We start from the raw sequence: 14,042 nt of genomic DNA on the forward strand, positions 1-14,042 counted from the left end.
TCAGACCCTGGATATCAAACCGAGCCTTTGATGACAAACACGGTGGCGGTTAGTCGTGTGACAAAACAAATCAAGCCTCAACGTCAGGACTGAAGACGGCCGTTTGAATACTTGCATGTTGGCCAAGAGGATGCTGATTAGGGGGCGGGGCTAGGCCGCTGATGAGTCAGCCCCCCACAAAGTTTGCAAGAGCAGAGTTAATTTTTTGTTGTGCTTTTTAACATTTGGCTCCAGATATGGATTGGTGTAAAGCGCCTTCCTCTCCTCGTCCCTGTGGTCAAAGCCTCAGCATATCAGCTTGGACTTCCCTTCCTTCCTATCTTCGCTTACGTTCCCACCAACCTCAACCATCGCACGGGAAGATGCGTCTCATCTTCCGTCATTTTAAACTCCATCATTGGCTCAGGAGAGGACAGTGGCATCCCTGTTGCTTTGTGAATCTCACAAATGTCTGTTGAATCACTTTTTATCTGTCATATCTTTACATTTACGTGCGTGTCTGTGTGCATGTGAACGACTATCACTCGCTCTAAGCATCTCCCCGTTTCCAAATTGAAAGCCTCTCCTGTGTCGGTGTGTCGGGGGTTTCCACGTGTGCGCGCGTGCATGGGAGCGTTTTGGGGGGGGGGTCCGCCCTTCACTCAAGGTCCCAGGGGTCGGTCGGGGTCTTCGGGCTCTCAGGGGACGGGGACTTCAGAGAAGGAAAGGAGAGACACAGAAACAGAAGGATAAAGAGGCCACAGTCGGGACGGGGTGGCCGGAGCCCGCACAGCAGCAGTAGCATACAAAAAAAAAAGGTGAGCGGCGGGCGGAAGCGGAGAACCCGTCGGTCCCGTCACGCGTAACGTCACATCGAATGGAGAAGCGAAGAAGGTCGAGCATGTGAGGAAGAAGAAGAGAGCGAGAGATCGGCCGTCTGCCCTTCAGTAGGAGTGACCCCAGCCAAGGCGTCCTTCCTCCCTAGTTCAGCTCGGCACAAATACATTCAGCGTGATGAAGAGGGGCAGGAGGTGATGGAGGGGGATGGGAGGGGGGCACTAGGGGAGGGGCGGCCGACAGAGATAAAGGGGGGGCTCATGGGGACGGGGGGATCTGGTTTTAAACTGAAATAATTCACTTGAAAGGTAAAGTTTCAAAGGAATTATTGTGAATGAAAGTAATAATTGAATCCCTTGCACCCTCATTGGGAGCGATTCGATGCTGCTGTGCACAGGGACAGCTTTGGCTCATATGACACCATCAGAATCCTCAGTGAGAAGGAACTGAATGGTAAATTATCGGTTAATAATTCGTTTTTTCAATGTGCAAATATCCGAGAAAGGCTCGCTATCGGGTTACGTAAAACCCGTCCCCTCGGGGCTCAGGGCAGCGCGGGCGATCGCCCCGGGCGCCTGGTGTCGCTGGGCGGTGTGTGTGTGTGTGTGCGGTGTGTGCGCGTCGACGTGTGCGTATAGGGTCTGGCGACCGGTCAGAGCGCGAGCAGGGAGGGCGAGTTCAGAGAGTCGGAGGACTGCTCGCTACTGCTGTGGCGTTGGTTGGCACTGACCCCGCAGGCTCCCTCCGGGTAGGTGAAGACAAATGAGGATGTGTATGAGGGGTTGAAGCCGCCGTCATGGGTACCACCACCACCACCACCACTGTGGAGGGCCGCGTGGCAGGCCCCCCCCGCCGCCGGCTGGCTCGAGCCATAGAAAGAAGTAGAAAAGGCTACCTCCTGCATTAGCCCTGGCGGTGGCAGCTGCTGCTGCTGCGGCGGCGGCGGGAGGCCCAGCGAGGAACTCGGGTGGGGGGTGTAGGCGGGAGGCAGGAAGAAATCGTCCTCCTTCACAGTCAGGCCCAGGATGGAGACGTCCTGCAGCGGGGGGATCTGCCCCGAGGGCTGCGGCTGGCTCTGCTCCTGGTACGGGATCTTACAGCCGGGCTGGTGGGCCACCAGGACGAACTCCAGCCGCTCCTTCTCCTTCTGCAGCTCCGAGATCTCCGCCTCCAGCTCGGACTTCTCCTCCTCCAGGACGTCGGTCTCCTAGGGGGGGGGGGGAGACGGGAGGGGGAGAGAGGGTCTGGTTACAGGTGAGGCAGACAGGGGCAGGTGGATCAGGACACGGACTGAGTGCTGTGTTGTGTCAGGGCCTGCTGTGATCTGGGGGTCCCTGCTGTGATTCTGCAGCAGTAGCACCCCGTCCCAACAGTGAGCACTACAGTGCAAGTCCTCTTCGTGCTACTAAATTCAGTAAAAAAGGTTTTACAATAACGATGAGGGCAAACACTGCCCCGATCAGAACCATGGTAACAGGGGTTTCGAACCCGCACACAACGCGCGCGCCGGGCCTACCGACTGCAGCCGGTCCGTGAGCTCCCGCCGGCGGTTGCGGCATTTGGCGGCGGCCATCTTGTTGCGCTCGCGGCGGACGCGTCTCTTCTCCTCCTCCTCGGGGGTGAGCTGGGGAGACAAGAGGAGGGACACGGGTTCGGTTCTCCGTCGTGGATCAGCCCGGATCACATGATGCAACGGCCAACTCCGCGGTCCCCTCAACACATGCTGGACATGGGGGTTTGTGTTGTTATGGGATGTGCTGTTCGGGGATGTTCTTTATGTCTTCAGGTTATCCACACATGCATGCAGTGCGCTGCTCGGTTAATGTGGTTACCCATGACTGCGTAACCCACACTATGTTGTTATTTTAGAAATGATATTTGGATTATCTTTTTGTTAGAAAGGCCTGACGGGACTGGGGTAGAAACCTTCTACGAAACACATCTCCACACATTGTTGCGGCATTGACTGTGATAATCGTGCATGTGACAATGTGCGCTGCACTGTCCCTGACAAATAAACTAATAATAATTATAATAAAAATACAATGACACAATGACACGGGACCGTAGCGGGGGGGGGGGTCCCCGGGACAGGAAGAGAAGAGGAGGACGCCACGAGCACACACACTTACTAACACACCAGCGTCGCCGTCGTCACTCACTGACTCCTCCCTCACCCGGCGCGCACGGGCCCTGGAGGAGCGTATGGCGCCGGGGGCGGGGCCCTGGCCGGGGGCGGGGCCCTGGGGGTCGGCGGTAGAGGAGGAGGGGTAAGAGGAGCCCGTGGAGTAGCTGGGCCCCGGCATGTCGTAGGGGTCGACCAGGGGCCCGTGGTGGGTCATGGGGCCCACCCCGAGGCCCTGGCCAGGGGCCTGGGAGGAGATCAGGGTGGGCTGCACCATCCACTGCAGGTCCTGGCTGCTGGTGATGGCGGTGACGGTGGGGACGAACGAGCCGGGCATCTCCAAGCCTCCTCCTCCTCCTGCTGCTCCTCCTCCTCCTCCACCCGCTGCTCCTGCTCCTCCTCCACCTGCTGCTCCTGCTCCCACGACGCTGATGAGCCCTCCTACAGCCGGCACACACTCCTACAGGGAGACACAGGGAGGGTGACACACTGTCTGACTGACTGACTGACTCACTGTCTGTCTGACTGACCGACTGTGACTGTGTGACTGACTGACTGACTGTGACTGACTGACTGACTGACTGTCTGTCTGACTGGCTGACTGACTGTGTGACTGACTGACTGACTGTGACTGACTGACTGACTGTCTGTCTGTCTGTCTGTCTGACGGACCCCTCTTGCCCACTGCATCCGTCAACGGACGGACCCCATTGACTTTGAATGGGGCGCAGCCGCAATGCATTGTGGGTCCATCCTTTCCGTTGGATCCGTCGGCTCCGTCCGGAAAGTTGAGAAAGGTTCAACTCTTCAGGCAGCGACGGATCCGTCATCCAATCAGATCGCGTATGCTCGGGCTTGGCTGACGAACGCCTCTGAAAAGACTACTCCCCCATCCGTCAGCTACGCCTTCGGCCATCCGCTGACGGACGGTGCAGGGGGTAGACGGCGTGACTGTGTGACTGACTGACTGTGTGACTGACTGACTTACTGACTGACTGTGTGACTGACTGACTGACTGACTGACTGACTGTCTGTCTTTCTGCCTGTCTGTCTGACTGACTGACTGAATGACGGACTGACCGAATGACTGCCTTTGTGTCTGACTGACTGACTGTCTGTCTGTCTGTCTTTCCATCTACCTATCTGTCTGTCTAACTATATCTATCTACCTGTCTGTTGATCTTTCTGTGCATCTATTGAAACATATTTATATATATGTACATATATAGAATTATTTTTACATGTCTATCTATATAAATACATCTATCTCATGTGAATTCAACGTATATGTCACGGATATAATATGTACCTCATACTCAAATCGTACAAAGTGCTGAGAATGCTTGGACGACTTTTCCTTTGTGATTGTACGTGGAATACATCATGAATTTGTTCAATACAATACAACTATAGGATCACTAACTCTATATATTTAAATAAATACACGTTTAACTATCTTTCCACCTGTCTGTTTGGCTGTCTTCCTGTATAGTTGTCTATCTTTAGAACCCATCTGCTAGTAAAAGTGTGTCACTGCTTTAAATCCAGCTCCATTATTATTTTTTGGTGTCGAGGGCCATTCTGGTCCCATACAGCCTGAGTCGAGGCTTTATTTAGAGCCGAGGCGGAGAGCGATGCCAACACGAGTAGCCCAGCGAGAATTATTAATATTCATACGAGTGCTCGCAGATGATTGGATGAGGCGGGTTGGAAGCAGCTATAGAAACCAATCGGGTTCCTCCTCCCCCGTCACTCCCCCCCCGGTGTTCCCCTTAGCAACGCAACGTAACACTCCAAAATAGAACGCATTGACGTCACGCCGGGTCCGAGGAGGAGCGCGTGGAAGGAGCGGGGGGGGGCGGGGCCTCGCTGCGTACGTAGCGGGGGGCGGGCCTCGCTGCTGACGTAGCACGTACGTAGGAGAGTTCCTCGGCGCGCTCGTTCGCTCTGCGGCCAGTGTTGCCAGATTGGGCGGGAAATCTGGCCCAATCTGGCAACACTGTCTGCAGAGGAATAGCAGAATCGACCACGTTGTCATCGCCTGACAGATGAAGCCGCTGTACGCAAACCCTGGAAACTAAGCATGTACCGACCGTAAACACGGACGGCCTGAATACGATAACCGTGAACGTATCCGTGTTATGGTCGTAACACTGTCACTTTGCCCAGTGAGGCTGTGCATACATTTAGGGTATCCCTATACATGCTGCGGTTCCCATCCCACACACCACTCTACACACACACGCTCTCGCTGTCAGTCATCATATATATTATATCTTTAAATACAGGCTCTGAGTCTGAGTCAAAGTTACCTGCGGAGCACTGGTGGTCGGCGGGCTGCCGAAGGAGTCCAGGGAGGAGATGTACTGGGACTCGATGGACGGGGACGAACTCTCACGGGAACCGCTGTCGATGTCTCCGGAGAACCCTCCGAACATTACCCCCTGGGAGACTCGAGGTGGGTCGGTCCGGGACAGCGGGGCGTCACCTGTAGCGACCACACAGCGTTACCCCCCACGACACGGTCCGGGACAGCGACACCAGTCGGGATATGAGTCTCATTTAACCGGGCCGGTCCCGTCCTGTGCACACCATGAGATGGAGCTCGGCTTTGTGGTTTGCTGACCGCAGACTTTAGCTGTGCTACCGTCCGGTTGTACTGTACTAGAACTTACCGTCGGTGATCTTCTTAACGTGGTGCGGTAAGGTGCTTTTAGTGTCTTTCCAAAAAAGTTGCATGGAGAAGGTGATCCGGGTCCCCTGGTCGGGAAGCGCCTGAACTCCAGATGTTGAACTCCGCTCAGACCGAGGAGGTATTCCCTTAGTCCGCCGTCCGAATGTAAGGTTACAAATCCACGGAGGCTGGCCGATGTTACAATCTTTAAGTCCACGGACACGCGTCTCGCCTTATAGTCTTGAATTAATCCATCCTCTTTGAGTAAAACCAGGGCATTTCTACCTCTCTTTTCTCGCTCTCTTTAAGTCCCGCCTCGGAGTTCCGCCGTGACGTACGTGCCCATATATGGGGCTGCGCTGGTGTTTTGTTTGGTCTCCTTGGTGACGTTGAGGGAATCCCTTTTACCTCGCACACGGGGAAGAATAGAGTCTTTTTTTTACTATCAAACCACGAGATGTTTCTCACCGTCTGACAATGCATCAAAGGAAACGTTAAGAACATCCAGCGCTTTGCAAACGGAAATATATTAGTTATGAGTTATGAATTATTTTTAGGTATAAGCACGTTTCAATCGATAAGTCAGGTTCACCATCTAACAAGCACAGTTTGATTAAAAATAAACAAAAAGTGAATAAGGAATATGGCATTAGGCTACTTTTTTACCTTTTGGATTTTGGTTTATTTTATAACTTTAGGTTAAACTCAATTTACTGTGCGTCTAGCTTACTCCCTATCCAAAATCTGATTCTATAATTGAGCATTTAAATTATGTATGTTTTTGTCATTGGATCCAGCCGATACATTCTGACACATGGGCTTCACGGACCTATCAAGTCCTATAGGCAGACACGCACCTCCGTCGGGAGAGCGACCTCGCCGGCTTTGTTGTGCAACACGCGGGCATTCCTTCAGCGGAGGACGAGCGGCGGGCAGAGGAAATCCTGCTGCCGACTACCTCGGCCACGCCCTGGGAACCCTGCACTTTGGCAGGGACTCAAACTTTTTACACCGAGGGAGTTTGTTCGATTTAACAATAGGCCTGGAGCAATTATGTTATGGCTTCAGGCAGCCAACTGACATCAATTATCCTGACAATAAGTGGCCAGCGTTTTTATTTGTGTGTGGTAATTTGATGCACTTAGTGTTGTCCCAAACGTCACATTAAAGGTGGAGTTTTGTGGAATCTAGTGGAACAGACTTTTCAGAAGGAGGTTTTCTTTGGGGTATAATCCCAGTAAAATAAGAACCCTTATGTTTTCCTTACCTTAGAACGAGCCTTTATACCTCCATGGGGGGTCCTCTTCCCTGGGGGCGGCCATTAATGCCCGCCATGTTTCTACAGTGACCCCAAAGGGACATTCGGCTTTGAACGAACGTGTTTAAAGAAAGCGTTATTGGCTAAGAGTCGTAGAAAGGAATGGGTTATTCTCATGGCTGAGACCCGTTTTGATAGGGCTAGGTTTAGGTTGACTTTTTGAGTAGGCCTACCATTGTTTTGTAGGAGCGTCATAATGATGAACGTTGCCAATGAAATGTGTCCCACACCGTGATATCATGTCCGTGTCAGCTCATCCCTCTCTCGGACTCACATATCAACATCGTCCGCTGGCCAGAGCTCCACACATCCACACACACCCTGGCGTGAGGGTCCGATGATCCATTCTTCTCCTGTGGGGGGGGGGGGGGGGGGGGGGGGGGGAGAGGGAGAGAGGGAGAGAGGAGGAGAGAGAGTCTGGTTACAGGTGAAGCAGACAGTGGCAGGTGGGTCAGGACATGGACTGAATGCTGTGTTGTTAATCAGTGTGTCTCTGTTGTAATGGTACAGTAGTAGGAACCCATCACAATAGTGAGCATTACAATACAAATGGTTTCTAAATTCTACAGACTGGACCTTTAAACATATGAGTGTATTATATTGTATCCGCATTAGTATATTGCCATCTATGAAATAGACCCAAAGCTGTTAGCCTACACATTACTCTATAACGACGTCATGATTGGCTACCCCCCAGTAGGCCGACAGAACATCAGATATGTAAATAAGTGTACGTGTGATTCCAAGTTTTCCCGATATAGATAGTGGGCAGCAGCAGTGACGGAAAGCCACGGCCTGCGTGCTGTTGATGCAGCCATCACTGTCGCACACACACAGTGAATCATTGTTCCTGCCGGCGCGCTGCCCCGACGCGCTGCCCTGACGCGGCCCGTGGGAATGTGGCAGCAGGTGGGAGGGCCGGCCTGGGCGGGAACACCGGCCGGGAAACTATGCACCACAACCAGGAGGCTGGAGCGCATGGAGGGCGCCTGCTGGGGGGAACACCACCGGGCGCACACGCACGAGGAGCGAGGGTGGAGCGGTGGAGGAGAGAGGGAGGAGGGATGGAGGAGAGAGGGAGGAGAGAGGGAGGAGTGATGGAGGAGAGAGGGAGGAGGGGTGGAGGAGAGAGGGAGGAGAGAGGGAGGAGGGGTGGAGGAGAGAGGGAGGAGTGATGGAGGAGGAGTGATGGAGGAGGGATGGAGGAGAGATGGAGGAGAGATGGAGTAATGATGGAGGAGAGATGGAGGAGAGATGGAGTAATGATGGAGGAGAGATGGAGGAGAGAGGGAGGAGAGATGGAGGAGAGATGGAGGAGAGATGGAGTAATGATGGAGGAGTGATGGAGGAGTGATGGAGTAATGATGGAGGAGAGATGGAGGAGAGATGGAGGAGTGATGGAGGAGTGATGGAGGAGTGATGGAGGAGAGATGGAGGAGTGATGGAGGAGGGATGGAGGAGAGATGGAGTAATGATGGAGGAGTGATGGAGGAGAGAGGGAGGAGGGGTGGAGGAGAGAGGGAGGAGGGGTGGAGGAGAGAGGGAGGAGTGATGGAGGAGGAGTGATGGAGGAGGGATGGAGGAGAGATGGAGGAGAGATGGAGTAATGATGGAGGAGAGATGGAGGAGAGATGGAGTAATGATGGAGGAGAGATGGAGGAGAGAGGGAGGAGAGATGGAGGAGAGATGGAGGAGAGATGGAGGAGTGATGGAGTAATGATGGAGGAGAGATGGAGGAGTGATGGAGGAGAGATGGAGGAGTGATGGAGGAGTGATGGAGGAGGGATGGAGGAGAGATGGAGTAATGATGGAGGAGTGATGGAGGGGTGATGGAGGAGTGATGGAGGAGAGATGGAGGAGTGATGGAGGAGTGATGGAGTAATGATGGAGGAGAGATGGAGGAGGAGAGATGGAGGAGAGATGGAGGAGTGATGGAGGAGAGATGGAGGAGAGATGGAGGAGAGATGGAGGAGAGAGGGAGGAGAGATGGAGGAGAGATGGAGGAGAGATGGAGGAGAGATGGAGGAGGGATGGAGGAGGGATGGAGTAGTGATGGAGGAGAGATGGAGGAGTGATGGAGGAGGGATGGAGGAGTGATGGAGGAGAGATGGAGGAGTGATGGAGGAGGGATGGAGTAGTGATGGAGGAGAGATGGAGGAGTGATGGAGGAGGGATGGAGTAGTGATGGAGGAGTGATGGAGGAGTGATGGAGGAGTGATGGAGGAGTGATGGAGGAGAGATGGAGGAGAGATGGAGGAGGGATGGAGGAGTGATGGAGGAGGGATGGAGGAGTGATGGAGGAGTGATGGAGGAGTGATGGAGTAATGATGGAGGAGAGATGGAGGAGGAGAGATGGAGGAGAGATGGAGGAGTGATGGAGTAATGATGGAGGAGAGATGGAGGAGGAGGGATGGAGGAGTGATGGAGGAGAGATGGAGGAGTGATGGAGGAGGGATGGAGGAGTGATGGAGGAGAGATGGAGGAGTGATGGAGGAGAGATGGAGGAGAGATGATGGAGGAGGGATGGAGGAGGGATGGAGGAGGGATGGAGGAGTGATGGAGGAGGGATGGAGGAGAGATGGAGGAGTGATGGAGGAGTGATGGAGGAGAGATGGAGGAGTGATGGAGGAGAGATGGAGGAGAGATGGAGGAGAGATGGAGGAGGGATGGAGGAGGGATGGAGGAGGGATGGAGGAGTGATGGAGGAGGGATGGAGGAGGGATGGAGGAGAGATGGAGGAGTGATGGAGGAGGGATGGAGGAGGGATGGAGGAGGAGAGATGGAGTAGTGATGGAGGAGAGATGGAGTAGTGATGGAGGAGGAGAGATGGAGGAGTGATGGAGGAGAGATGGAGGAGAGATGGAGTAGTGATGGAGGAGTGATGGAGGATGAGGGATTGAGGAGTAGTGTAGGAGAGATGGAGGAGGAGGGACACAAACAGTGAGTCAGCGTCATGACGTCACGCACCGGAGGACGTCGTGTTCCGCGAGCACACTCCAGTACCGACGGGTATTTGAGTGACCGATCCTAGTTCATGGGAAATGCTGAGGTTCACACAACACCTTACAAAACACAAACACACACACACACACACACACACACACACACACACACACACACACACACACACACACACACACACACACACACACACACACACGCAACACAACACCTGACAAAACACACAACACGGGAACCCGCGGAACGAGGAGGATCTGTGGATCTGTGTGATAACGCGTCTGTTTGTGTTTTTATAAATTAATACAGAAAATCATCCGTGCGTCACCTCGAGGAACACAAAACAAGGTTTAGAGGCAAAAAAAGACTGAATATTATGATAAAAAAATGAGTTTTGAGTTCGATACCCGAGGTCACACAGCCCACAGGCGAGCATGCGCAGTGCCCGTCTCACCGCTAGTCTGCGGCGTGTGTACACAGCACGCCGTCACCATGGATACGCCGTTACGAGTCTGACGTAAGGACGTACAAATTCTCACTCGTCTTTTTGTTATGCCGCCTTAGCAACTGGTTCCCGTGGAAACCGGTGAGGGGGAGGGAAGAGCAGGAAGGGGGCGTGGTCAGCATGCACACGGCTTCCGTGTTTCGGACCGAGTCTGAACACACTCAACCCCAGCGATAGTTCTGTTATTAATGTATTATAAATGTGTGTTGAGTTGTTACAGGCATGCCTCACATGCAACAGCTCAACACACAATAATACATGACACATAATAATGAATAACTCGTTTGACGGTTCTGGGGCGGCGTATTAATGTATCATTAATGTGTTGTTGTTACATCCGAGGCATGCCTCGGATGTAACAACTCATCACACATTACTAATATTCATAACTTTTATAATTATAACATACATTAATAACAATAGGCTGCACCAGAACTATCAAATGAGCGTTTGCTGTTCACCGTGAAACACCGTGAGACTACCAAACCCATCACCCTCTTAAACAGATCACATCTATCAACGTGATAATCTTCACGCGTGTTTAACATAATAATCAAAATAATTATTATATTTGAACATAATCATTATCTTATTGTTTAACAGCTGATCATTCTCTGTTGGCCTACGTCAGTTTATGGGTTATCCGCTTGGTTAGTCAGCAGACATCCAAGAACTAATGTGAAGTGGAACCAAGTTTATCTATTAAATTCTGACGGCGAATGTACGACAGCCGACAGCGATTTAACCTTTGTTTGTGACGTGTGTCTAAATGACAACCAAACGAGGCGAACTTTGAAATTCAGGCATATAAATATCATTAAAAAAAAAAAAGACCGAACGATGCCTTGACATGCATAATGAAGCGTCCACGATATTCTCAAACAAGAACTTGCAGAACTACTGCTCTGTTGCGGAAAGTTCACATAGTGATCGGGATTTAATTAGCGTGTCTAATAATCCCGGACTTCATGGATCCGAATTCCAGGGCCAAAGGTTTAAATGTGCAGATGTTTAGATGTGGTGATTGCCTCTGTTGTCTAATTCCCATGGCGGATTAGACGAGTGGTTTACTCACTGCCGTCTCTTAGCACGCTGTCGGGAAACACACACACACACACACACACACACACACACACACACACACACACACACACACACACACACACACACACACACACACACACACACACACACACACACACACACACACACACACACACACACACACACACACACACACACACACACACACACACACACACAGGTCTCAGGTTTCCTCCAGGGGGGCGTGGCCTGGTTGCACTGTCTTCCTGCACAAAATATTGTTGCCAGGCAACGGCCAGCCCAGTCTCCCCCCCTCCCGCCTAGGCCGCCTTGTTTACACCCCTTCTGCAGTCCTTGACCGACAGCGTTACATAACTTTAACTGCGAGAAATCTGATCTCTCGCTCCTTGTGTTTACACGGAGGCCAGCCAACGAGAGAGAACCGGGCCGGTGGCTCCCCTGTAATTCACTCGTCAGACTGGCTGCCCGGTAATCCCTTACTCAGCAGTCCTGAAAAGACCCCGTCCGAACCGAGGAGGAACGCTCTCTGTATGATGAGACCACGCGTTCCTTTCGGCTAAATCAAACGCAGAGCTCCAACATTTTTCCCCACTTTATTTTTTCATGCGAATCCACTCGAAGTAAAAAGAAAGTTTAGAAAAGTTCAACACACATATACATGTTTTGGAACTGTTGCAGTATCATAACGATGGCCTAGTTGCCGTTGGCCTGTAAACAAGGTCCTGAGATGTAACCAAGGGATTATGAAACATTGAACATGCAGACCTCGTCTCTTTGTGAGCGCTGGTTAAAGTAATGCGGTCTCCGATTACAAAGGCATTGTTAGCAGATCTGGCTTTCTGTTTCTGCTTATGAGACAAATGGAATAAACCCAGTGACCCAGTATCGCAGCACACTACACACACTACACACCACATGCTCCACATCGCACACTATACACAACACACTGCACGCTATACACTACACACTACACTACACTACACTACACTACACTACACGCCTGGCCCTGGTGGAATAGTTTACTGTAGAGCACGTTGGTTCCAACCCAGTGTTTATCCAGCCTCTGTTCAGACTCCAAAGCCTTCTCCCCGTCCAGGACGCAGTGGGGAACACTGTGCGAGGGGGTTTATGTGTCGTGATGAGTGGAATCTCAGAGATTTAAACACAAACAATGCAATACTGAAACAACAGCCCTATAATAATACGAAAACAGAACTGAACATGCTTTGACATAGATGCTGAATGCAAATCTCAATCTAACAGACAGCATTGGACCGTATGAAAGCTGTGATGATGCTTGTGGGAGTGAATGTGGATGATGTCTGGTTTAGGACGGGACTGATTCTGATTAGACTCTGGGGCTGGGTGAACATTAAGGCCCCGTCCACACGGGCGGAAACGGTCTTTTACCCTCCGTTTTCCTTTGATGCACTTCAGGAATATCTCCGTAAAGACAGAGATATTCCTGCATCAAATGCATCAAGCTGTAGCAACGCTGTAGAACATATTCAAGGCGCAAACATTCAGTCGAGGAGGAGATAGCAGTTGTTAAATGTTTTAGATTGAGCAGAATTACTTTTTAATGTAACGTTAGTTCTTACATTTACCAGGGGGCTGCATTTAAAGCTACAAAAATAATAAAAATAAAAAATAATACAAATCAACCCAAATCTCTAACCTCCATCAGCTGATGGTGGGGGCGGGGGAGGTGGGGGCGGGGCGAGGAAGTAATCGTTTGCGTTTCAGGTGCCCACACGAATCCTAGCACGAAAACATATAGGTCAGTTTTTAACTACACCACCCTGGGAACTGGTTTCAGAAAAGCGTGTCTATAGGTCACCGAAATCGCCGGATCTGTCTGGACGGTCGGCCGTTTGATTTCGTGTGGACGGGTTTTAAGTCATCAGTGTGCACAGGTTAGGCCAGCCATCTCCCCACACACTCAGGGAGAGATGTCCTGCATGGCAGCATGGAGCACCTGATCAACAAACCGTTACATTGCACCGGTCCTCCAACACCACCGTCCTACGTCCGTTCATCTGGAGGAGCCGTGGTGTCACCTAGGTGGAGTATCACACACACACACACACACACACACACACACACACACACACACACACACACACACACACACACACACACACACACACACACACACACACACACACACACACACACACACACACACACACACACACACACACACGACCCTGGATAGCCTTCTATTGCGATCCTATTTACTCAGTGCAACGCCGTGCCTCTATTGAGGCTCAGCACTTCAGGCGGAAATGCAGATCGCTTTCCTTTCTTTTCGGTCTTTTTTTGGGCTCCGTCGACGTCAGCGTGGCGGCAGCGGGAATCAGAGAGATTGTTCTCCTGTCATCCGAGAGGCCTGGAGGAGGCGGCCCAAAGTTAGAGCTGTGGGCCCTGCAGTCCGCCTCCCTGCCGCTGACTCACAGCCAGCGTCAATCCTAGCCTACTATCAACAGCCCCCCCCCCCCCCCCCCCCATCATCATCACCTCTTTCAAGGATCACCTTGAGGATAACATCCCACCATTACCTCTCTCTCTCTCTCTCTCT

At 51.9% G+C, this 14,042-nt stretch overlaps 1 protein-coding gene across 1 annotated transcript; it reads right to left on the minus strand.

Moving 5' to 3' along the window:
- Positions 1–1,131: 1,131 nt before the first annotated feature.
- fosb (FBJ murine osteosarcoma viral oncogene homolog B) lies at positions 1,132–5,892 on the minus strand. Its single transcript, XM_056611364.1, has 5 exons — positions 5,617–5,892; positions 5,254–5,429; positions 2,949–3,401; positions 2,333–2,440; positions 1,132–2,023 (listed from the first exon to the last, which is right to left on the minus strand). Exons 1-5 carry the CDS (start codon positions 5,678–5,680, stop codon positions 1,469–1,471), a joined length of 1,356 nt encoding a protein of 451 aa, XP_056467339.1. The 5' UTR covers positions 5,681–5,892; the 3' UTR covers positions 1,132–1,468.
- Positions 5,893–14,042: the final 8,150 nt, after the last annotated feature.

The sequence above is a fragment of the Gadus chalcogrammus genome, chromosome 16 (assembly GCF_026213295.1).
Source record: "Gadus chalcogrammus isolate NIFS_2021 chromosome 16, NIFS_Gcha_1.0, whole genome shotgun sequence".
In the NCBI taxonomy this organism is placed as follows: Eukaryota; Metazoa; Chordata; class Actinopteri; order Gadiformes; family Gadidae; genus Gadus; species Gadus chalcogrammus.